Source organism: Natrix helvetica (genome assembly GCF_964273705.1).
Source record: "Natrix helvetica genome assembly, chromosome: 5".
NCBI lineage: Eukaryota > Metazoa > Chordata > Lepidosauria > Squamata > Natricidae > Natrix > Natrix helvetica.
In genome coordinates, this window is record NC_138551.1 from 53,793,867 (window position 1) to 53,821,217 (window position 27,351).

Below are 27,351 nucleotides of genomic sequence, written 5' to 3' on the forward strand. Positions count from 1 at the left end.
AACTGGGGGCTCTTGCCTGTCTTTTTCCTTCTGTCTTTTCCCAAAGTCATTCATACATTCCATCACATTGTGATACTGAACTGCTGATACAAATTTGAGATGAGCATTCTGTAGTAAAAGCACCACATCCTATTAATTGAATATTTCCAATGGGCGTCATCCAGATTTTAGAGGCTGAATTTTAGGGGGGAAAGTTCAACAAGGGATCTCAAGTTGTTATGAATTACAATTCTTTGAAGTTTAAAGGAGGACTGCAGCAGGGGCTCAACCCTCACTCTTATCCTACATTTCGGGAGAATACCAGATATTCAATAACATTCTGAAAATCATCAGAATGGGAGCCACTCTGATTTTTGTGGTGGGGAGTATCAGGAACCACAACAGAGAAGGTATACTTCCTGAATCTCACAAGGTGACACTGCTTGATCAGTTGGTCATAGAGCACACCCACTTTGCCCAATTGCAACAAATGTATAAACAATTAGAACAGGCAGTCCCTCACTCATTCATTGTATAACAATTTCCCCTGAAACAGATTATATCAAATATTCTGTATTATATTAATGACTGGACAATTTTCACCAAAAGTAATATGGGAAGAGACCTATGTAGAAGTATCTGTCTACAACTAGTCATGAGACATTAGGCAATTAAAAGCCAGGCACAAAGAGTACTTTCCCCTTATTTATTGCCTTTTCCCCATCTCCCCAGCCATAAGGTAGGCATTTTGGGTCATTTTATTCCTTGACCAGTGTCATTTTTTTAAAAGTTGCAATCTCTACACTACAATGACAGACCTGAAATTGGCTGCAGGTTTGGGTTATTTATCAGTTCCAGTCAAATTCCAGTCTAACAAGTTTATTGTTTCCCACCAAGTTCTTTTGGATTTGATGAAGCTCTGAACAGACTTGACAAACATGACAGGGAAAGTATTATTGATGAGAGACTGGTTTGATGAGAAGAACAAAATCTTTGCAGGCTGATAGCTACTGAGATCTTCAGTTTGAAACAATAAGCGCATTATTCAGCAGTCACTAGAACCCAGTGGTAACTCTTTATATACTGTAACTTATACAGTATATCAGTCCTTGACCTCTACTTATTATGTTGCATGAATCAATTTGTTTCTAGCAGCTTCTGCTCTTACATGCCACAGTCACACAGATCTAAGGATTAAAAATTAGATTAGAAACTGCATGTGAAAGACACTGCCCATATATTTTAGTACCTGGGCCTATATTGTTCTAAAACTTCAGTCTATAAAGACTCTGTATTAAAAATATACAAATAAGGAAAACAACAAACCTTTAAACCCTATGAAGAGAAAGGAAGTGCAACATGAGAGATATCAAGACTTGACAATAGAGGCAGTCCTTAATTTACAACAGTTTGTTTAGTGACCATTCAAAGTCACAATGGCACTGAAAAAGTAATTTAAGACCTTTTCTCACATGACAGTTGCAGTATCCCCAGGGTCATATGATCCAAATTCAGATGCTTTCCAACTAATTCATGCAGCAGTTGCAGTGTCCTGGAATCACGTAATAATCTTTTGTGACCTTCTAACAAGCAAAGTCAACGGAGAAGCCAAATTCACTTAACAACCACATCACTAACTTAACAACTGCAGTAATTACTTAACAAGAAAGGTCTTAAAATGGGGCAAAATTCACTTAAAATGTCTTGCTTAGCCACAGAAACAAAATTCATTTAAAAAGGTCTTGCTCCATTGTGGTCATAAGTCAAGGAATACCTGCATATTGTTTATATTTGGCATACACAAAGGAAGAGTTGTGGTGAGTTGGAAAGTCATAGAGAAACAGATTAGATACAAACAAATACACACTGGGTGAAATTTGTAAAACAATGAAACCCTTGTTGGATAAATCTGTAAGGATTCAAGAAAGAATCTAAAGTGGTTCTGGTAGTACCTTCTAAATCAGCCACTTAATAAGACCATATTTGAAAGTGCAAAGCTTTCTTGAAAAAGATGAACCCATAATAGGAATGGAGGATTTCAAATGTCAATCTGCTGGAACTCTAATTCTGGTTAAAATGGATTGCCTAAGTTTCCTCACTGTTATCTCCATCTTTTAGAAGTACAGATAGGAACAGGGGATCGGATTAGAAACTGCATGTGAAAGACACTGCCCATATATTTTAGTACCGGGGCCTATATTGTTCTAAAACTTCAGTCTATAAGTTGGGAATGAACTGGTTAAAGTGAAATTGTAGGAATTTTGAGGGAAAATGGCTATGTGATCTTGAATCTGTAAGAAGAGAGAGATAGAGTATCACCACACTTACTTCCTAGCTTTCCGGAAATTGCTCAGATATAGGGTGTCATGGCTAAAACTCTTTGGAGAAAAATAGTTCAAAAGAGCAATTCTGAAAGTTGAAATAATGAGAGCATCATTACAAAATATTCCTGTCAGGAAGTCAGTGTAGCTGCACAGGAGCTCTCTCTAACATTGAGAGTTGAAAATGACAAGTATTAGAAATGGATAACTAATGATGAATGTAATAGAATAGTACATCTAGAAAATAATAATTTTTTTTGTGAGTTGCCAAGAGTTACATGTTATCTCTTTAAATTGTTTTTTGCAGCAGATGATAGAGCAACAAAGCCTTCCCATCGTTTCAACCCTTCCTTCCTTCCTTCCCCCTCCTTCTCTCCTTCTCTACCTCTCAATTCCAGCAGACTCTTAGTGGGTTTGGATTTGCTTTAAAGCAGATAAAGATGTGAAAAAAAATGTCTGTTATCGAGACATTTTAAAAAAATAGTGATTGCTTTTGTTGTTGAAACGTGGATTTAAAACTCCAGAGTATGATCTGGCCCTTCTAAAATAACAAGAAAAAAGTAAGATAACACATGGATTCAAGGCCTTCGTAAAAAAAAGCATAGTAGAAAATCAGAAAATGTTTATAAATACTGATCTTACTATACAACTGTAAGATATTTATAATTTCCTGACTCTACAGTTAATAAACTCTGGTATATACTTTATGATTCTGTGGCAGACATCACATGACTGGCCATTGATACTTAACATCGTTGTCCTCATGAGGGCAAAAGGTAAACAAAATGGGAGACTGACAGGCTTTTCTAACCTAGATTTGGCAGTAAATCTTTGAATTCCAGAAAATAAATGATTTAGTTTAGCTCTGTGGTTTGATTTGTCGGAAGACCCATAGACACAGCTTAACTAAATTACAATCTTGATTATTGTGTGTCACCCAAAGTTACTTCTGGTAAGATGGCTATATAAATAGCCATTCATTATTTATATTTTATTGTTTATTTTACAAACGAACAAATTTTTACTGCAGACAAAAAACAAAGCCACGCATAAAAGTCAATTGATGTTGTGAGAGCTAAGGTTTTTTTGTTTTTTTTTACCTTCAGAAGTTTAAACTTCTGGCTTCCTCCTCCCAACTTTTTGAATGAACAGATAAGCACGATATTGAATAACTCTGAAGCCAAGTGATCTTTGAATCTATAATAGCTGTCTCTGATCAGGGAACTGCTGATTCCTACTTCAACCATTCCAATTTATGCATGTATATTTGTTCAATATGTATATTTATATATTTGTAAAATGTAACTCTTCTTTGCTAAACAATAATCAGAAAAAGCAATGAGATAGACAACAAAAATAAGTCAAATTCAAATAAAAAATTAAGAAGAAAAATTCACCAAAAGTTAGAAAAAATAGTCAGCTTTCTACGCATTCTCATTTCCTGATTTCCTGTTTTCAAAGGAAAAAAAGGAAAAAATGATATAATTGTCCTTATTTTATTTATTTGTTTTTACCTTGCCTTAATTATTTTTAAAAATAAGTTATAATATTTCTTCCTCCTACTTTTCCCACAAAAACAACTCTATGAGGTGGTTTGGGGTGTAAGAGAGTGACTGGCCTAAAGTCAACAATCAGTGCTCATGTCTAAGGCAAGACTAGAACTCATGATCTCCTGGGTTTTATCCTGATGCTTACCCACTGGTCCCAGTGATGGCGGACCTTTTTTGGCTCTCATGCCATAAGCAGGGGGAGCGCAGGGGGGTCGTGCATGGGCATGCCACACCCATAATGCAATGTGCGACCCGCCAGCACGCATGACAGGCACAACCCCCATTTTTTGCATGCTTTTTTTGTCCTCCCCAGGGTCCAGAGGCTTTATAAGAGCCAAGGGAGGAGGAAAACAGCTTCCCCTGCCTCTCCCGGAGGCCCTCCAGAGGCTTCAGGAACTTCCCTGAAGCCTTCAGAGTGCAAAGAAATGGCCCTACAGGCAAACCGGAAGTTTGAAAAGTCCGGTTTAAGCCCTCAGGAGCCTTCGGGGACTAAAAACGGCCTAATAGACAAACTGGAAGTGACTTCCAGTTTGCTCGTAGGGTCATTTCTCATCCCTACGAAAAAGCTCCTGAAGCACCTGAAGCCTCCGGGGGGGGGCTCGGGGGGGGAGTCAGATTTTGCCCTCCCCAGGCCTATAAAGCCTTTGGAGCCTGGGGAGGGCAAAAATGGTCTCAAAAGAAGGCTAAAGTGCCCTGACAAATGGCTCCGTAGGCCATGTGTGCCATAGGTTCGCCATCCCATCACTAGGCCAAATGGCTCTCAATCTTTTATATTGGAAGCTGTAAAAAGAGCACTTTGAAAAGGTTCAGAACATGTGATTTTCCTAGGGACTTTGACTCCCAAGGGATATTTTGGAATTAAATCAGTATGAGGAATAATTTTCCATTATTCAATTTACTGTCAATCTATAGGCAAGGCAAAACAAACTGGTCATCAATTTAAATCATGACAGTTTGTTTCGTGACTGTTCAAAGTTACAGTGGCACTGAGTGAAGTGACTGATGACCACTTTACATAATTGTGACTATTGCGGAATCCTCATGGTCAGGTGATCATAATTCAGATGCTTGGCAACTAACTCATTTATGACTGTTGCAATGTCCCAGGGTCACGTGATCACCTCTTGTTATCTTCTTACAAGCAAAGTCAATGAGGAAGCCAGATGCACTTAAAAACTGCATTACTAACTTAACAATTGGAATGATTCATTTAACAACTGTGGCAAGAAGAGACATGAAATGAGGCAACCCTCATTTAACAACTGTCTCACTTAGCAACAGAAATGTTGGGCTTGGTTGTGGTCATAATTTGACGACTAGCTGTATGTTACATCTATCCAACAAATCTGTCAAATGAATTTCTAAAGTCTCTTATTTTAACTGTATGAATCTGATTGCTTCCATGCTTAAACTCTTACTGGTAGCTTAGCTTGAAGAATAGTATTAGTGCTCATGCCATTGCAAAACCTTTATATATTGATTTACTTAGAACTGGATGACCCTATGAATCTATAGCTATTGGATTTCTCACTAGTATTTGTTTAATTAGTCCCACATTACCAGTATTCAACTTTATACATTAGGAAACTCTAATTCCAAGCTGTTTTTTCAAAAGGATATTACTTGTCAGCAATAAACCTGTTCCTGGTACCAAGATAGATAAGTACAGTATAGAATTTGGGTTCTGGCCAATGCTGTTAATCTGCAGTTTTTCAGCTTGACTTGGCCCTTTTAAAAATTAAAAGCCAGTCATCACAATTGGCTTAAGATATAATATTATAGGATGTAGCAGTAGTGTCCTATTGATCTCACAATTGCTCTTGTAATACATTTCCAAAGAGTATGTAGCTTTACTGTTACATATCTCATTTTGTTTTTTTATGCAGTGAATATTATGAATTACTGTTCTCTGTTTGCTGTACTACAGAAAGAAACTGAAGGGAATATGGAGTAATCAGAGACTATAAGAAAGAATTGAAAATAACAGAACTGTGGTATAATAATATACCCCACTTTCTTTAGGCATTATTTCATTTTCAGTTAATTATTTTGTGTGATCAGTCTGACATACAAGGAGGAATGGATCTCTTCACTTTCCCAGTTGTATTGAAGATTTAAGTCAATAGGTACATTCACCTCATGATTGTCTATAACTTCCAGCCTTTGTTTACTGTGAAAAATTTCACGAGAGCCTACATTATCAGAATTCTACCTTACAAAAAGCAATAAGTAGAGATAGGATCCCCTTTGGAGATGTTGTGATGGCTCCCGCTTGCTTGGATGATGAGGAAATTGCTGGGTCTGGGGACCTGGAGGACACAAAAGGCTCTGTCGCAGAATCAGAATGGTCAAGGTGAAGCTGTGTGAGGAACTTTGAGGGATCCAAGAGGTAGCAGCTGAACGCTGGAAGCAGCTGCGCAATGCAAAAGAGAAGTGACCACCCATGCCTGATCCCAGGTTGTGCCGAGGGAGGTGCAATGGAGGTCAACAGCATTACTTACAAGGAGGCAGCCTTGCCCTACCTAATGAGGCATACCAGTCAACACCTATTTACTTTGATCCTTGGAACCCAGAGACTGGTTTGTAATCTATCCATCCATTAATATTCATGACTCGTTGCCTTGAACTGATTGTGTTGTGGTTGTTGCACAAATTGAAGTCAAGTTGCCATCATCATGCCTTGCATCCATTGAAGTCAAGTTGCTTTCACTGTGCCTTGAACCCATTAAAACCAAGTTGACTTCCACATACTTGGAGTCTGGAGAGACATGGTTGCTTTCAATGGTTGCTGTACATTGTTCAGAATTCATTAGTTCACCTTGCTGGTGCTGCCCCCCCCCCCCCCCTCCCAATGCCTTAGGTGAAGAAGAGGCTTAGGCTTGCCTTTTTTCTGTTGCTTTAGCTGTGTCTGCTCAGCATTTTTGGAGAGATCATTATAACTGACTCTAAGCACTGCACTATCCATAGAGTGAAACCTGGGGAATGCTTATGGGGTTGGTTGTGTGAAATAACCATGCCTAACCCTGGTTGTGATGTGTATGTACAGCTGTGCTATAATATACAGGTATCTCTTCCCTTATGTCACCAGCACAAGTAGAAGAAAGAAAGAATTGCTCACAGTCTCTCACTTTCTTGAATTTACAGTGTCCCACTTTCTAGCCTGGTGCCCTAAACAGTAGACCAAACTAGCTCATTTAACAGTTTTTAATGCAATAAAAAATCCCTATAGAATACTTAATAAATGAATTTTAGAGTACGTTAAATTAAATGTTCAAAGGTATAAAAACACATGGAATAAGGAACTGGGATATCAATTACACACAAGTCAGGAAAGATTTTTGCATCTATAGGTCACATTTCCATAATGTAAAATATAAAATTAATTCAAATTCATATTTGTTATCCACTGGACAATAATGCATATTTTCCTGTAGGAACTGAGAGGTTTATGCTGTTATTGTACTTGTGGTGATCAAAATGTATCACTGCTCGTGTGTTACTTTCCTGTGCTCTAGTGGCTCCTTTTGAGACAGAAATTATTTTGCATATTGATTGTACTCTGGAAGGTCAGTGGTTATTTTAAATGCTCATGTTCTTTTCAATTATAGACTACAGTTTGAAACTTAGAGCAAGAGAATGAAAATGGATATTTTCTGCTTCTATAATTAAAATCAAATACTACAAGGTTGGAAAGAAATCTAATTTTTGCCAGTCATTCAATAGTACAAAGGATTTAACTCTTTATCTATACTATAGCAAGCATTTTTCTACAAGAATCCTTATTGCAGTATTATTTAGAAAATTAGATCTCAAACACCAATGTATAATTTTCTACTTTTACTACATCTAAATAGGAATAAATATTGGATTGTAATTGTGTAGAATGACATGAGTGTAGATTTGTATAAGATACAAATGCTTGATGCTTTTATAAAAATTAAAAACATAGTACATTAATGTTTATATTAATTACAGAATAAATGAACCGTATGAGGTCAACTAACACAGTCATAAATTATCATGTAATATGTTAATCAGCCTTTTTTTATCCTTGCAATACTTGTGTCTGCAATATGAATGTTTTGGAATTGAAATTCCGGGGAACTATTTTTTTTTGCAGTGACTTTTGCCATATTGAATGAGAAAACATTGAGGAAGATCCTGTCTCCATATTCTGTGGATAATGATAAAAGTTGCCAGTTTTCTTTTAGAAGATAAAGTAAAGCTATCTTTTCCTTGAAATCAGAAAACGAGATCAATAGTAAGAAAAAAACCCAGAAGGCATAGAGGAGAAAGTTCTTTTAGCTAGGACTGGGAATTTTCAGCTGCTCAAACAAGCAACTTTGTTCTCCAGATCACCTTTTACATCCTCAGATTTTTCAAGGGGAGAAATTATAGACAGTCATCATTTAGCAACACAATTGAGACCAGCAACTTGGTCATTAAGTGAGACAGTTTCTGAGTGAATCTTAATTGGGTGTACAATCTTACTTCAATGTTTATGTGCTTTACAGACCTGTAAAGGTCATAAATGCAAGAATTGGTTGCAAAGTTACTTTCTGATCATCGTCGTAACTGTGAACAATCATTAAATAAGGACTACCTATATTGCTTTTCTTCTCAGGTAGTTTGTGTGGGGCCCTTTATATACAGTATGTATAATAATTTTCATGGATATGGAATATCATAGCTATTTACTACTTTAAAAAAAAAACAGGAACCATAAAATAAATGAAATTTGGCAGAATTTGATACAATATACAAAGACATGGTAGCAATAATTGGTTCCCAGAGATGTTTGATAACATTTCTCTATCTGATATAAACCCCAGAATTTTAAGCCTAGTTAATAACTTTAATATGTTTATCACAATCCTATAAACATTTATGGAATGGATACACAATGGCCTGAATATACTCTGATCAGATTTAGATGGCCAATCTTTCATTTCTCTGACAGGAAAAAACCTACAAGCTCTTTGTATAGAAAGTTTATTCTTTGGAGAACCTCAGTTTAGAGAAAGAAAAATAACCTTGTTTTAACCTTGTTTTCTAGTCATCTGATTAGTATTCTATTGTTACAGATTGTGTTCTGATCTGTGTGTATGAATTCACTGATTTATAGAAGGGATTAGAAACCTGTAAAGGCCATCACTGAAGAAATGGAAGGATAGTGTCCATTTTTTTTCTCTTTTTAAATCGTAGCTCCTTTAAAATAGTTTTGGATAATGGCTGCAAAGTAAAGTGGGAATTAGTAAAAATCATTCTTTCTTCCTGTAAGGGAGCCCAGTAAGCATAAATGTTCTCATGAATTATCTAATTTATCTAATTTAACCTATTGCTTCAGAAGCTAAATTCAACTACTGTAGGTACCACATATAAGGAATCAATTGTTGATCATTTGTCATTTATAATAGTTGCATGGAATAAGAGACTGATTCAAGGAATATTCGAAATAAAACTGATTTTGACTTTTTACTGAAACTAGAATAAAGGAATTGGTGTTTTATGGGTTTCATGATTAGAAAGAGTAAAATATAAAAATGAGTAGCTTCCAACCTTCTTTATAGGAGTTTCAAATAAATTTATCATTCGTGTTCCCTTAAAGAGTTTGGAAGCTACTTCTTTTTACTTTTTACGTTTTGTTTTTCTCTTTCTTTTCCCCCCTCTACTGTATTCTATTCATCCCTTTTCTTTACGCTTTACTTCTTTTCTGAAATCACTAAATGCATTATTTTCATTTCAGGTCCACAGATTATGGTACAACATATGAAAAGCTAAATGACAAGGTGGGACTAAAGACTGTGCTGAGTTACCTTTACGTCAGTCCTACTAATAAGAGAAAGGTAAGGAAGCTATTTCTCAACAAGTAACAAAGTGAAAAATAAAAAAGTTTCATTCACATATTTGACAGTTCTAAATCTAAATCAAGAGTATAAAGTTTAAGTTGAATATTTTTTGTTAAAAATATAACTTTCTGTAGTTAGCATACTATTTTCTATAGTTAATATACCATTTAATCTCTAAATTTCAGTTCTTATATCTGGGAATGAGCCCCCAAACCTCCCTAGAGGTTTCTTCATGTAAACATGTAAACACACACAGAATTGGTATAAGATTGCATACAAATCTAGAAAGTAGTTTGAATCTTTATCCAAGGGAACAATGACTTCCATACTAGTTTCCTTTTTCTAATGTATTAGAAGAATCTTTTGTTATTAATCTTCATAGTTCCCAGATTGCAATATGATCCCCAGATTTTCTTTATGCCTCCCTCACTGTTACTTTTCTTTTAGAAGATTTTATGCTTCTTCTTGTTGTTTTAATTATGGCAGGTCTTCTACTTTCTAAATTATCCTTTCTCAATGCTAAAAACTTTATTCCTCATGCAACTTCCCAGCATAGTTCATTTATTCCAAATGCTTTATAGAAATGCTAAAATTAGCTTCATTATGCCAATATGCTGCTTAGTTTTAGGCTATGAAGTTAGTTTAGCAATTAATTCTGAACTTCTAATTCAAAATAACCTTATGAGCATATAATTAGATGTTAATGTAGTTATATATGTTTTAATAATACTTGTCTTTTTAATAGTAACTTTATTAAGAATTATAATTAAAACAGTAAAAACTAATGCAAATTGAAAAGAACTAAAATAAATTAGAAATGATAGATGTAGAAAAGAAACAAAAGGAAAAATAGAATGAGAAATAGAAAAGAAAAAAAAAGAATTCAGTGAAGGAAATTGAAATAAATATATAAAGAAGTTACTTCCAATCTTTATCACATATCACCTTTTCGCATATCACCTTTTATTAAAATACAATAAGTAAAGTCATCTTCTTGTCCAGAAGAGCTATTTGCTGGATCTTCATTCCACTACAGTTAGTTGTTGATTCTGCTTTTCATGGAGCCATTTCAGTTTGCCATTTCTTCCCTGGAAGTCAATAATACTCATCTTAACTGAAGGAGTTTTTAGTGAGAAAACCAAGAATGGAAAAAGAATGTATGATCTGTAACCACTCAGAGAGTCTTTTAAAGCACTGTGAAGTATATAAATCTAAGTGCTATTGCTATGTTGCAAAATATTCTCTCAATTTGAGGTCCTATCTTGAATAGAAACGGGTCAGCATGCTTGGGTAAAACTCAGTATTTATTGTAGCTAGAGGCATACAGGCTTGAATTGCCACAAATTGACTAGTATTGTCCTTCTTAGAATAAAATGCAGCTTATTGATATAGGTTCAATTCATATTGGTAATCTAGCCTTCTCTAAAATTGTTGTGCCAAAGCTACAAATGGCAGAAAAGTCAATATCTATATGCCTGTCTGTTGATGAATTATGGCAAAAAGAAGATTACAACTTGAGTTACACCAGAAGTAAATGGTAAACAGATTAAATTAATTTATGAAATTAATTGAAGAAAAATAAATGTAGTGTGTATTCAAGAGACTATGAAAAAAAAAGGTTTACATCTGATTAAAAATGGCCTAATTTCATTGATTCAGTTAATGAAGAAAAGCATAGAAGTGAAAAATATCCATTTAATTATAAACAAAAGAGCTAAATGTTATAAACTACAAAGTACAGTATTGTTTTTATCCAGATTGCTCTTACACATTTGAAAATTTGATGTTTACATGTTATAGCCTATATCACCGGGAAGTCTACAAGGCAATTATCAATCCATCAACGAACTGAAGATAGTGGGTTCCTACCAGTTTGCACCTGTTCAGTGGAACGCGTAGTGGAAATGGCGACTGGGTCTCCGAACTGATAGGGACGGCACGCTCGCCACCCCCCTAAACAGGTTCTCCAGTCGCTGCAACATCTTTTTTTGACCTTTTAAAATGTTCTGCGCAGGTGCAGACCTATTTATAGGCTACTGCACACAAAATCGCACACGCACCAAACCGGCAGTAATGCCGACAGAAATCCATCCCTGCCTTATACATAGTGGTACAAAAAATGAAAGGATTTTTTAAAATATTTATTTGCTAAAAAACAAACACAACTCAGTTTGTGTTGATTTCTAACATTTAAAAAGTTTAAATTTAGGAGCACCTTAGAAAAAACATGGAGCTTTTAAAAATTGCTGCTTCTTTTCTTTTAACAACTCATATAGGAATACATGAGTTTTTCTAATATCATATGAATGATTAGGCATTCTAGCTTTGGAGATAAGAGTATAATTCTCCCAAAGCTTTCTTCTTCTTCTATGCTGTTCATTAAAATGGAGTTGAACAAATCACAGTTTTGAAAGCCTGTTTTTGGGATGATAGTCAATTGGATCTACCTGTGTCAGTGCAAGAATCATGGTGAAGGTGAAGACAGAGAAGCATGTCTATCTCAAAATAACCAAACAGTCTAGTAAGGTTTCAGAATATATGTGAAACTATATATTTGTCTTCATTGAACTGAAGCTGAATAAGCAGAGAAAAAAAAGTGGAGACAAATAAGAATTGAGGGTTTCAATTTTGTCCCTTTGTATTTTCAGATAATTGGATTTGCTTACATGAATGGTTGAGTTTCATTTTTTAGATTTGATTCACAATATTAGTTATTCATAATTGTCTTTATAAAAAACAAAGATTAGAAAAGTAAATATTCCAAGGATTAAAGTCAATTATTTTTCAGATTCATCTTCTCTTTGAGTTGCCTTCATGAGTTTAATTTTATAATGTTCCATATAAAGTATCAATCATAATAGTAACTGATTAATTTACTAATTAAACTAATCCCTTGAAGCACTTGCAGGAATGATTTTAGCAAGCAATTGCTATCATCAAAAGAGTATAAACTGAAAATATGTTTTTTTTTCTTTGAGAATGAATATATTTCAACTACAATATTTACAGTATAATTGTCTTGCTTTCTATATCTTTTACTCTATTTCTGGATAAAATTTAAAGTCACATGCATTCTAATTTAGGTTATTAAAGAATATAACGTGAAATCCCAGCACCTGGATTTTTGAAACTTGTCTTGCCTTTGGGATATGTAATTTGTACATTTTATCCTATTTTGATTAAAAACAAAAGTTACATGTGGTGGTATTGTAAGTATTTATGATTGTTAAATAATTAGAGGGTATTGCTGTAGTTTGCTCAAGGATGGTAATGGTCGAGTTAGTTTCTTTGCTGAGGATCTGACTGCAAAGTAGGTTGGACTATCCTTGACAGCTTCATTAGTTATATGAATGCCTAAGATGACAATTAAAGAAAACCAGATTCATATTTATTTCTAGGGGAAAAAAGTATAATAAGGGCAGCTTGGCAACAAAGCAAATCATGCTTCTTTTCGAAAGATGTCTTTAAGCTTTTATTTTTTTAAGTTGCTTTAATGTATACAAAAAAGAGGGGGACCCGAAATGCCCCTTCCCAAATTATAAATAATTTTAAGTATATCAATTACCTTTGAGCATGTGAAATAATAGTTCAGTAAACATCTTTTAGTTGTACAGATAGCCAGCTAATGCATAATTAAAAAAGGAACCCATATCTACATTTGGAAATTGTCATTGTTAGAATAATTGCATTTGCTGTCCTTCCTACTTGATAAATCCATACATTTCTACATAGGGAGAAGTTCAACTTTTCTATATAATTCAAAATTACATTTAGTTATTTAAATTATATTGATATTTGTAAAACCATACTGAGAAAAATATAAATATTAAACTAAACCAAGGCAGTATAATGAAATACATACTGTATATATGTGTAAATATACCATTACATCTGTAATACTTTCAACATAAGGAAATTTATAGCTATTTTTAATAAAAACATTTTCTTTATGTATAAACATAAAAAAAAACATTTCTGAACTAATCTTATCTCAGGGTTTTGCAGATGCAAATATGCGGCTTAATGTTAATCTTCAACTATTTGTAAAAAAAAAAAACTTTATACTTAAAATCACCCAAAATGTATTCCAATATTAATAGTATTTCAGGAACTTCAGAATCAGTGAATGGATCTAGATCAAGTGATGAAATGAAGACATGATTTCATTGAATATATTGTTATTTTATCATTCTATGCAATCCAGATTTCTCTTGCAATAGCTTAAATAGTTTAAAAATGATTTGTGAAATACAGATTAATGCCAGTATCTGACCTCAAACAATAGTAATAATACCTTTAAAAAAATTAGACTAGAATTAATATATTATGTGAATAATGGTCAAAATATACTTCAATCGTAAATGTGCCTTGCAGCATTTAATGTAGGAAATACAATAAAGTGAGGGCTAAAAATAGACTAACCCTCTGCCAAGGATCAGACAGTAACTATTGAATTGTGCTATAGGTTTTTTTTCCCTTTACTTAATTACTTGCATTTCATAAATAAATTGAAGACAAAATATATGTCCAAAATTAAAGATCAGGAAAGTTAAAGTCTCATCATCTTAGGATAGTCTTTTATACAAAGACTATGGATTTCTCCTTCATCTCATCAATTTTCATTTGACTAGAGAGGTGGTAACATTACCACAACTATTATTCTCTTCATTTCATTTCATTTTTTTTCTTTTTTGCTGTTAACTGGGCAGAGAAAGAACAACATTTTCCACTTGTGGAAGCAATTAGGCCAATGCTTCCTTGCACTGAAAAATACAGCTGAATTCATATCTTCTAAAAGTATTATAGTGCAAAAGAAATAGAACATAATTGGCTATTTCCCAAATAAACTATCCAACTATTGTTATTCGTTCTCAGCACTGCAATATTATTTCCCAGTGCAAAGCTTTCAGCCTTGGCAGTTCTACCCCCTCTCTTCTGCCCCTAAATCAGAATTCCTGAAGACTATCACTCATTTACAGGGGTCAAATATGTTCATAAAGTAATTTTGTCATTTATATTCATTACTAACTTAGGTTTTTGTACAATTGCAATAATTTATTAAACTTGCACGCTTAATGTGAAATTATTGAGGTCAGTAGTTAGAATTTTAAGTACTTTAACATTCTCTAATAGCTATAAATACAATGAGCAAGCCCTGCTTACATTCAGTCATGCCCTACTCACCTCCAAATTGGACTATTGTAATGCGTCTATATGGGTCTGCCCTTGAATATTACCCAGATGTTTCAGCTGGCACAGAATGCACTGATGGGGTAGTTAGATGTGCTCCTGGAACAGCACATCTGTTCTACATGCTGCATTGGTTGCCAGTTTGCTTCTGTGTCCAATTCAAGGTGTTGTTTTTTTAGGCTTTAAAGTCCTTCCTGGCATTAGACTGGGCTAACTGAGGGGCTCTTATATCAGCCTGACCCTTTAGAGCTGGCAGAGAAAGCATACTGCAGGCAAAATCAGCTAGGAACCTATATAGGGTAGATCTGAACAAATGTGCCTTCTCTGCCAAGACACTCACCTTTTGGAACATTATTTCTTTTCACCCTCCACGTAAGATTAGCTTAATTCCTTTTTATATTTTGGAAATCCCTCAAAATCTGGTTATGTTATCAGGCCTAAGGTTCCCCGATACTATATGCTTAAATGGCTCCATTGCTGAGATGTCTAGTCTTATTTTTTTTCTTTGCTCAAGATTTGTAGATTCTTTTTATTAGATATTGCACACTGCCCAGAGTTGATTTTTGTGAGATGGGCTAATGTGCTGCATTGTTAGAGAAGTAAACAAAAGTTGACTTTTTCAGCAGACCTTATGGGCAAAGAGTTGTGAGCATTTGAGAGTTTATGGAAATGTAGTTTCTGGTGCTAAACTGTGTTTTGCAATATGTTGTATTTTCTATTTATGACAATAATGTATGCAAGCTCAGATATTGGGTGAACTCAATAGCATACAAACTCATGAAACAAATACATCAATTTACATGATAAAAAAAGTATTTGGAACAAGGGAGACATCTCAACAATGAAATCATGCTATTTCCCTATTCAGATCTGCGTATGAAACCCAGAATGAACTACGATTATGTGTTTAGCATGTACAGATTATATAATCAGGTACAATAGTGTTCAAAGCACCTTCCTGGATAGAATTTGAGAACTAAATCTAAGTCTCTTTCTCCTCCTGTATTCAGTACTGAAAGTACTGGACTGAATGTTTGGTGCATGCACAAAGCCTTCTGATATTGAGGCTTTATTTCATTGTTTGTTCATGGACCTTTTGACTGGTCTGATTAGATTAATTTCTTAATGCAGGACATTAGTTTGTTATCACATCTTAATAATCCTGGTTTCTGCCTCTGAGGAAAGGTTGCTCGGTCATGATTCTCAATGGAGAAGTAAGGAAATAGTAGTTAGTAAAAACAAAAGTATTACACATGTTCTTTCTTAATTGATTTATTAGACAGAAGGATAATTATGTCTTAGGTATCCTGCAGAACTACAGTGGGAATTGCCTATCGGGCTCTCTGAGTTCCCCAATGCCTCTGTTCAGCTGTTAAATAAGAATTATGAAAGTATTGGAATGCCAGTTTGATAAATGCCATGAACCTGGGTCAAAAGCAATGCCTCTACAGCTCAATTATAACAAAATGTATAGGAAGTTCAGTATGAGAAGTTTAGCTCTCTTCTTTCCTTCTAAACCAACAAAACTTATTTGCTCTTACTATTCTTTAAAAATCAAGATTCCATTTATGTATTCTTTTCAAGCCTCTTTTTCTAAGAAACTGGTCTGATTTACTGCTTAAACACTATGTGACATCTATAAAAGAGTTCAAATCCAGATCAGGTGAATGACTGTTTTTGCTAATTCAATTTCTTAATTATGGAGGAAAGTGGGAAATACTGAGCTAGATGTTCCATAAAAGCTGAACAATGATTTTGGATGTTTCTTCCTTCATGTTTGTAGACCACACATTCTTCTATTTATCTCTTTCCTGAATCATAGCAACTTATACCGAAGTTCCAGATAGGAAAGGGAACTTAATCATTAATTAGTCTTGCCCACTAACAATTATCTGAGTTAATCTAATATGGATGCTAAATTAATATGTTTTGCATGTTATCATATTGCGTGAATTAAATTCTTACAAACTACATTGGCAGACAAATCCAAAACACATTATGTTTCATTGTGATGAATTCTCCCCAAAATAGTAGCTGAAGTTACTGATCCAGTGTTTTCCCATTTAAGCGAGGAACCACTAATCTAAAATGACTAATCATTTGGCAGGGAAACACTTATCACCAGGAGTCTTTTTGGCAGTCTAATAATGTTAAAATATTGGAAATAAATACATACATAAATGCACAAGAAGAGAGTTATGGGAAATTTGAAACAGGCTATTACAGGGGTGTCAAACTCAAGACCCACGGGCCGGATCTGGCCTGTGGGGTGCTTAGATCTGGCCCACAAAGCCACCCTGGAAACAGCAAAGCACTAGTGCCCGGTGCATCTGCCAGCGAAAATGAAGCTCAAGAGGGCTGTGTGTGGGATTCGTTTTTGACTGCAACGGCCTCTTGCAGCCCTCTGCCAGGGAAAACGGAGCTCAGAAGGACCATGTGCAGCCCTCCCAAGCTCCGTTTTTCCTGGCAGAGGGCTGCAGGGTGTTGAACCGGCCATGCCCTCCTCATCCATGCCCACCAGAGGAGGGTTGTTCCCGGTTCATCCTGGATTGGGTGAACTGGTAGTAAAGGTGAGAGGCTCCGCCCACCCACCCGTCACGCATGTGTGGGAGCACACCAGAACTGGTAGTAAAAAAATTGGCAACCCACCACTGATGCCCACTCTGGCCATGCCCACTTGGTCCCCTGAGGTCAAATACAACTGTGATGCAGCCCTCAATAAAATTGAGTTTGATACCCCTGGGCTATTATTTCAATAGATGCTTTACAGCCTATTTAACTGTGAACCTCTTTGGTACATAGGTGTCATAACCATGTGGCAAAAAGGTGCATCTAAGGAAATCCGACTTAGAACTGAAAGTTTTATATTTTAAATCTGACTTTTCCCTATGTTATGTTATGGCTGTTTTGTAATGCCAGAAAGTGTATGCTTGATTATTGCCAGGCTAGCAGAGTTCTAAATAACCTGATGCTTTTTAATGTGTTCAGACTGCTACATGATCAGCAGTTTCTTGCAGAATTATAATTTCCATTTATAACACGAAGCTGGAGAGTCTGTAAATCTGAAATTTTCTGCTATGGGACTCTAATCAGGAAAGTATATTCTGAGACATGTTTTTCATTTTACAAGCATACTGCTAACTGTTGATTTACTTGAGAAACCAAGCAAGGCAGCATCTGGTATAATTTTACTCTGTGTGAGTTATTGTAGTTTGGTCTAAACTAGAGGGTGGGTTGAGACTTAGGGATCTGCAACAAATTTTGGAAGGAAAGGCATCCATAATAAACTGGCTTTCTCTAGACTATGAATAACCATTCTGGTAATAGCTGTCCTGACTGTGGTATGTTTCTTTGTTGGGAAATAAATATAACTCTTCAGTTCCTCCAAGCAAATAAGAGGAGGTTGTACCTCTTATTTTCTCTGTTGTGGGAAACAAAGCATGACTTTGCACATTTTTTTCCCATGATACCCAAATATCATTTTTTGTTAATTAAGATAAGGAATTGGAAGATTTTTGACAAGTAGTTAAAATGATGGGCCTGTTTAGATTTGTGAAAATTCACATCACATTCAGGAAAAATGTATTGTGTGCGTTTGGGGGTAACTTTGAGAGTAACACATTTGATGAGGACAACAGGTGCTTCTCTTGCTCTGAGTAGAAAAATAGGTATTAAAATGGGTATACGAGAAATATATGGGGACAGAAGTTTAGAATGCTAATGTTGATGTTAAAAGTTAATGATTAGACCACATCAGTAGCACAAAATGATACTGTGTAATAAAGAAGCTGTCTGAAACTTGAATGTAAATAAATATTATTTATGTATTTATTAATTCATTTATTTTTTTAATACAATTAATCCAAATGACCTTGAGAGCTTAACTAAAAATGGTACAAACAATAAAAATATAACGAAACAGATTATATTCTCTGAGAGGCAAATTCTTTCTAACAAACAGAACTTTCTGTTGGGATTCAACCATTACCCTGTCCTGGGCCCTGGGAGAGCAGCCAAGTTTTCAATGACTTTCTAAACACCCTCAAGACAGAAGCTGTATGAATCTCTTGGGATTCTTGTTTCTCTAAAGGATGGGCTACCATAGAGAAGATATGCTTCCTAAACCCTGATAAATTACATTAATTGAAGTGATATCAAAGCATAATCTCACTGGACAAGTGAAAACAACTGGAGATACATTTACCATCAAATAACTAGGTCTTATATTTGTTTCTCCACCCATGTTTGGAGTTAACAAAGAGTATATGAGGCTACACACTGACATATTGGAATAGAACTGGGAGCATTAGTGTTCTACAGTCTATATAGAACTATGGACAAATAACAGAAATGTCACAAATGAAAATTTCATTTCTATTAAATGCTCTTCTGTCTCTGAATCTGGACAATTCTGTCTTTCCCTTATGATGAAATTTCCTTAAATACTGCTGCTGAGCCTTCTTCTTTATGCAATCCAGTTAAGCAATTATATTATGAAGCTGCAATTTTCTGGGCTCACTTACTAGCACTAAGTTGGTCATTTATCATTTCTTAAGTTATCTGTTAACTGCATCTCAAACCTGGTGCAACAGATGAAGAAGAAATCTAGCGTAGCCTAGAAATCTTGAACAGGTGAAAGGTTTCTCTAAAATCGTTCCATCCTTATTATATTACATTGACATTATTTTGACTGGCGTGTGCTACACACTGACATACATTTTTCCAAGCTGGAAGACAATGTGTTTATAATAATAGAGGGAACAGACAATCACCCTAGTGCAGTCTGCATTAGAGCCAAAGGGAAGGTATAATAGAACTGTTTTTCTCCTGTCTTTTATTTCTAATCTTTTTCCTAAGGCTCAACAAAATACATTTACTGTGGAACTGCTAACTATTCAACTCAGACTAATGGAAGGCTATATTACCTGAGCTTCCAGTTGAATTGAATCCTCTTCAATCTTATGCAGTGCCCATTAGTCTCACAGGGCCATTTCTCTTGCTAGAGGCAAGGGTACCTAACCAGGATATCTTACTTCTGCTGGAAACTTCACAATCTGATGGAACAACAGCAAAGAACTAAAATGTATTAATTTGTTAAAGAAGATTAAGAAATAAGTTTCTTCAGAAAAAATGCAGCATAGAGAACCGAAGTAACGAGCATTTTCTCAACTCAAAAGATAAAGATTTTTATTCAAAAAAGATAAAATGTACAATCATGTGAAATTTAGAGTCTTTTATTAGATTGCAGTTATTAAATTTATGGAGAAAAGCAAGTTGTTCAACTACTAAACCATGACCGATTTGATAAGAACATTGTCATAATCATGAAAACTTCCTTTAGCTACCTGGTTGTTTGCATTATGTTGACATCGTAGTCAGACATCATTTGACATATAATCTCTTACTGGCTGGTATGAAAAACATAATTTACATTTACCAATTTATAGTAGTTGCTAATTAATTTTGTGCTGCTCCTTTATTCAAGGTCACTGAAACTACTTTCCACTGGACTGCTTTGTAATTTTAGTAACAATAAAAATGCAATAAATGGGAACATTCAAGGGACAATTCTCTTGGTTTAAAAAATCATTGCCATATTGAGCATACTAATTTGGTATGTAGCCCTATTATGCATTAGTGTAAATTTATAGGACGTATATGAATGCATGAGCATTTTTATGTATCTGTTCTTTTCTTGTATCAGTACAAGAAGCATAGTTAGACATGAAGCATTTAAGCAGAACAAATATGCAACAGTATGATTAAAGTCCAGTCCAAAGCAAAGAACTGTAGTATCTATTGCAAGATTCAAAGAATTAAATAGTAAGTATAATCAACATTTTGCTACAAGGCCTAACTTATTAATCACACAAGATGGTTTAACATTGTTCCACATTTGAATAAGTGCAGATAAATACTTTTATTTCAGAAGCTTTTGGTCTCCATGCAAGCATAGCTTTACTACTTACACTGGATTATAGTGTATTGAAAGCAGCAGTCTGCTCAAGAGGAACAGTTTGTCTTCAAATAGATACTACTTTCAAGAAGCTTTCGATCTATTAATACTTCACTCTCTCTGTTCAACATTTAGGTAGTTGTACTCTCATCAATTTGGTCCTGGATTATGGCTACTATATTTAATCTGGAAAAAAAAGGCAATCATTCCATGACAACATTCTGTTTATCTCTCTGCTACCAATTAGTGGTTGTCTGAATGTTTCTAGCTGAAATACAATAACCCTATCCTAGTGCTGAAGATTTAGAAAAGAACTGTAGGATTAAAGCATGGAAGATGATTTTGCCGACATTGCAGAGTTAGGCTTTGGTGTCTGGGATTGGTATCACCAAGCTATTTTCTGTTTATTCAGAGGATTTATTTGTATATCTCCACATTCTTGTCTCCATAGTATCACTGATATAATGACCATGTGTATGATTGCTTAATAATAGGGACAATTGTTATTAAGGCTCCATATTCTTCTTAAGGTCATTTTCATGTTTGTTTATTGTACACCTAAAACATCTATTGTGTATCTCAGCATGTAATTTTCAAATTTCCATAATTATTCTTTGGTCTTTCTTTTTCTTAAAAAAAAAAAAAAAACCAGAACTTTTTTTTTTTTTAAAAAAAATCTTTCTTTCTATTTACGGCTAAAATGCGAAGAGAATCAGAAAAATGTGTACAGGAACAGTAAGGACAAATGTCGATAATTCAATGATTATTAATCATTATTCAGTAATTAATAAACAAGTAATGAGACAATTTTAAAGATTTTGGTATATTGTAAGTATGGTTGTGTATTCTCTGATGATTCAAATTTCTTGCAAGGAAATGAAATATGTGAGGGGTTGGAATTGAGTAATCTCTCCATAATTGGATAGAACTGAAAAAAATGTTAAAAACATGACAAATTACCAAAAGGTTCTCTAAAATCTTTTGATACTTATGACATTGAAATTATTTTGAGTGGCATGTGCTACACAGTGACCTATATTTTTCCAATCTGTGTCTGTGTGTGTTCATATTTATGTTCCCACTGGAATAAATTTTTCTACCACAACAAACTACCATTATTGTGGGAATTTTCATATGCACATTCTCCATCAATATAAAACTAATTTCACTAATACTTGATAATAGTAGGGAGAGAATCATTTTGTTTTTTATTTTGGTGACTGAAGCATTTAAGGACAATCCATGTGCTTATTGCAACAATGGAGATAATTTTATCATCTGCCCTCAAATTAAATCAACTTGCAAAATGTTTGTTCATTGAATTGACTTGTGATGTTTGAAGGACAAGCCCTAGTCTTAAATTCAAGACTATATTTTGTCCTAATGGGTATTATAACACAATACTTTTTCTGTCAGCCAGGTTTCTTATCAGGTTTCTCCATATGGTTTTAAATCACATGTAATATAACCTGAGATCCAGGTTTCGCTAGATATACGTGGAAAAGTGAGAGATGGTAGACATCAGGATACTGCAATGAATACTGTTTGACAGAAAAGAACAGGTAATTGATTTCTAACGAGCACTGCACAAGATGAAAATGGATTGAAGAAGCGGGGATACATGTCACATGAAAGATATGGCATATCAATACAGTTCTGGCTTTATTTATATGTTACAGAAACTGTCATATACTAGGTTAATTTATTTCTCTACCTAATCCAGGCACGTACTAAGGATTCTCAACATGATGGCCTACAGGGCCACAGATTATAATTCTATGGAACTCCTAGTCAGTTTTTGTCTAACAATTTGGAGAGTTGTCTCATCCTGCCTGATATGACCGCCAGTTCTGGATTTTTATCAGAAGCAATTAATTTGGTGATACCTTTCTTCTGCATTCAAATTTATAACTCGATTTCTTAATGTGAGCTAGTGAATAAGAATATCCATTTTTAATTATGATGAACATCAAAGGTCAATTCACTTTATATTTCCAATGTCGTTGTGACATATTTATAACTGTTTTCAACATATTTCTTTAGTGTGAACAAGGCTTAAAGAAACTTGTGGCCTGAAGATTACATGAAGTACTCAAGCTAATTTAACCTGAGTCCGAATTTCAAAAACACTCTGAAAAACCAATTCAGACTATAATACAATGCAATACAATACAATACAATAGTAGAGTTGGAAGGGACCTTGGAGGTCTTCTAGTCCAACCCCCTGCCTAGGCAGGAAACCCTATACCGTTTCAGACAAATGGCTATCCAACATCTTCTTAAAGACTTCCAGTGTTGGGGCATTCACAACTTCTGGAGGCAAGCTGTTCCGTTGATTAATTGTTCTAACTGTCAGGAAATTTCCCCTCAGTTCTAAGTTGCTTCTCTCCTTGATTAGTTTCCACCATTGCTTCTTGTTCTACCCTAGGAGGCCTTGGAGAATAGTTTGACTCCCTCTTCTTTGTGGCAGCCCCAGAGATATTGGAACACTGCTATCATGTCTCCCCTAGTCCTTCTTTCTCTTAAGCTAAACATACCCAGTTCCTGCAACCGTTCTTCATATGTTTTAGTCTCCAGTCTACTGGAGTTATTTATCCAGTCTACTGGAGTTAATTATTGACTACTGTCAATAATTATCTTTACATTCATTGATAGCCATCTGTATGGGAAAAAAGAGAAGATTGATAGGAAGACAATAGCAACAGATAAAAAGGTGGGAGATGGAGAAAGCATGTGTCAGAAAGAAAGAGAAATGTGGCCATCTCACTTCTGACCCTGGCCCCATTGATGGTTTTTGAAGTGTTACAGTATTATTATTGGCAAATGACCTGAAGATATTGTTCTGAAATAATAGATGTCATTATAGAGGGGAAAAATCTGCCTTAAAGAGTTGTATGCAGTGTTAAATGTCACACTGCTCTGATACTTTTGAGATCAACCTGTTAGTACTTCAGACAAAAAATTGCTAAAGAGTAATCTAATCTGCTGCTCTCCATATGTGTTTGATCGTATTTATCATTATTCTCAACTACCGGTAGCACAATGAAGAATCTCCACTTCCACTGGAGGAGATCCTACTCTTCTGAAGCTAGAGGCTGTGTACAGCCGTATAAATTCCCCAAATGGTTAATTCAAGTGCAGATGAATGACTTGAAATACATTAGGATGAAATAATGCAGCAAATTGTAGACCTGGCTTTGAGACGAAAACAATGAACTATTAAGCGAGTAGAGAATACTACTGAATTCCAAGTACAAAAAAAGCTCAAGAAATAAAAAAAAACATCCTTGATTTTGTTTGATAAGATGTAGTAGAGAAACCTGGAGTGGCTGAGATAATAAGACAAAAATGATCCTGCAAATATGATGAAAATATTATGAAAATATGACCAATATGTAAAACAGGATTCTTACTGATAATATGAATAGTAAAAATTATGGAAACCAAAGTCAAAGGCAGAAATTCAGAATATGAGTTTTGAAGTAATTATGCAGAGGTTCCACATTTAAAAGTAAAGATATAGCCTGAACATTATCCCTGAAAGAAGTATTCCTAATATACAAAAAATTAACTTGAACTCAAAGAAAGGTTTTCTTTGGTGTTCTTGACTGGTCCTAATTGTTACTAGGCAGAGCAGACAATGTGACAGCTACAGCCACTAACAATTATCTTCATTAACAGCTACTTGTTTACAAGTGAGGATTCAGCATGTTATTGAGGCTTTATGCCTGGAATGGCTTCCTTATTTGATTATAATGTTCTGTATGCTAAAGACAGTTGGATATGACACTTGTAAAAGAATAAGGAAGTTGCACAATGTAAGTTTTATGTAGGCAGAGTAGAACAAACCTGGGTCCTCTCCCAGAAAGATAGGGCAATCTAGCTATATATTTGGATAGAGATTTATAAATGTAATTTTAAAAGTGTAAAGTAGATTTTATTGCCTGACCTACAATGGGGACAAAGAGACTCAAATAGCCAGATCTCCCTCTCTTTCCCTTTCCTTTTCTCTCTCTCCCTCTCTCATTTTCTCTCTCTTCCTCTCTCTCCCCTCTTCCTCCCTCCCTTCATCTTTTCCACTCCAAAAAATAGGCAATAGTTCACTCTCTTTCTTTTTTCAGACATTTACCTTTTCTTCTTCTGTTTCAGTAATAGAAATATATTAATTTGTGAAGTATGAAAAATGGGATAGTTTTGCATTAATGAGGAAGGGAATAGTCCTTTGCAGTTAGTAACCTAATCAATCAATAATAATGAGTCAGCAGATTCTGATTTTTTTAGGGAGAAAAAATAATAGAATGGGTAGAGAGTTATCCCAGAGGGTAAAAAGTGCTTCTGTTATTTGATATTGCCCTGAAGGCTACAATTAATATAAAGAGAAGAAAATCTGTCTTTTTCATGTTTCAAGCCCTAAATATGTGTAAATATAGGAACATTTGAAGAATGTGGTTTGTCTTCTCCTTTACCAGACAGAAAATATTGAGTATTATATTCTTTGGAATGTATTCAGGATGAAAAGAAATTATTAATGGTGAGTTGCATCCATCTTTGTTCTGCTTGAATTCTGTTCCCTTGGGCATGAAATAGTTGGATTTTTTTATTTTACAAAAGCCTTAAATCTCTTAAATGGATGTGTCATTTTGCATTTTTGCTTATTGCAAATGATAGAATCCACTTATGAGTCCAATTGTATGATTTGTATCTGAGCAACTGCTATGCCTTCTGCACTTCATTTCCTAGAATCACTGTACCAGGAAGATCTGCATTTTTACTGAATTATTTGATTTCTTTAAGATATTCAGAAACAGAAAAAATGAAGTTTTTGGGATTAAATCCGTGGATATGAATGCCAGTATATCTACACATAAGACATTCCAGTAAGAAAAGAGCTATATCAACTATGAGCTATAAAGACATAAAATGAGATTTTAAAAATTATTCATAATGAAATAAAATGGCTATTTGATAGCATATTTTCAGATATGCATCGGTTAGTCCAATTTGAGCATTTGCTTGAATGCAGGTAGAAGTCAAATGGATACAAAAAATGAAGTATGGCCATAGCTCTTCTAATCATATGTTGAACATCTCTGTTGTCAACACATGATGAGAAGAGCTATGTGTATAATGTTTCTGCATGTAGAACTGAATTTATGAGAAATGGGGAGTGGACTCTTCCCTTGCTAAGTCATGCTTGATATATCATTGAAGTTCTGGTATCCAATTTGATGTAAGAGACAGTTTGGTTTAGTGATTAAGGTTCTAGATGAGGAAGCAAGAAATTGTGAGTTTAGATTTTGCATTAACTATAAAAGCCATCTGGGTAACCTTGTGCCAGGCATTGTCTTTCAACTGAAATCATGTCACAGGGTTGTTGTGGGAAAAATAGGAAAAAAAGGTGTGTTATAAATAGGATAACAACAACAACAATAATAACAACAACAACAACAATAGGTTGATGCCTAGGACGCTGGTAGCAACCCGTATCAACCATTAGCACCAGTCAACGGTATTTGTGATGCATTTTTAAATGTACAGTTGGCTGAATTTCATTTCTAATGAATAAAGTAAATAACAACAATAACAACAATAACAACAATAACAACAATAACAACAACAATAATAATAATAATAATAATAATAATAATAATAATAATAATAATAATAATAATAATAATAATAATAATAATACTTGGGCAATACCAGTTATAAGATACACAGCTGGTATAGTTAACTGGACACAAGCTGATTTGGACATTTTGAACCGAAAAAACAGGAAACTAATGACAATGCACTACAGTTTACATCCATGCGGTGACACTGATAGACTATACCTGCCCCGAAAATCAGGTGGCAGAGGATTATTACAAGTGAAGCAAATAGTTGAAGAAGAAAAACATGCACTGGCTGATTATTTAAAAGAAAGTCAAGAACATCTATTAATCGAAGTAAAGAACAAAAATCTACTCAAGGCCCAACAGACGAAAGAAGAATACAGAAAAGATGTAGAATGGAAAGTTGGCAGAACAAAGCATTGCATGGTCAATTTCTGGAAAAAATAAAAGATAAAGTGGACAGTGAAAAAACTTGGTTATGGTTAACAACAGGTACATTAAAGAAAGAAACAGAGTCACTAATCCTGGCTGCGCAAGAACAAGCTATCCGAACAAATGCCATTAAGGCCAAAATCGAAAAATCCTCTGATGATGCCAAATGCAGACTCTGCAAAGAAGTTGATGAAACTGTTCACCACATACTCAGCTGCTGTAAAAAAAATCACGCAGACTGATTATAAATTGTGGCACAATTCAGTAGCACAAATGGTCCACTGGAATTTGTGCAAAAATTATAATATTAAAACAACAACAAACTGGTGGGAACATAAGCCTGAAAAAGTCACCGAAAATCAGATGGTCAAGATCCTATGGGATTTTCATATACAAACGGACAAAATACTGGCTCATAACACACCAGACATCACACTGGTTGAGAAAAATAAGGTTACA

The 27,351-nt window shown here is 34.7% G+C and overlaps 1 protein-coding gene across 1 annotated transcript in view; it reads left to right on the plus strand.

Moving 5' to 3' along the window:
* The window catches only part of SORCS3 (sortilin related VPS10 domain containing receptor 3), a 541,760-nt gene that overhangs the window by 246,582 nt on the left and 267,827 nt on the right, over positions 1-27,351 (plus strand). The window contains exon 3 of the mRNA XM_081954063.1: positions 9,597-9,696. Within this exon, the coding sequence (XP_081810189.1) occupies positions 9,597-9,696 (100 nt within the window). The remainder of the gene's footprint in view (positions 1-9,596; positions 9,697-27,351) is intronic.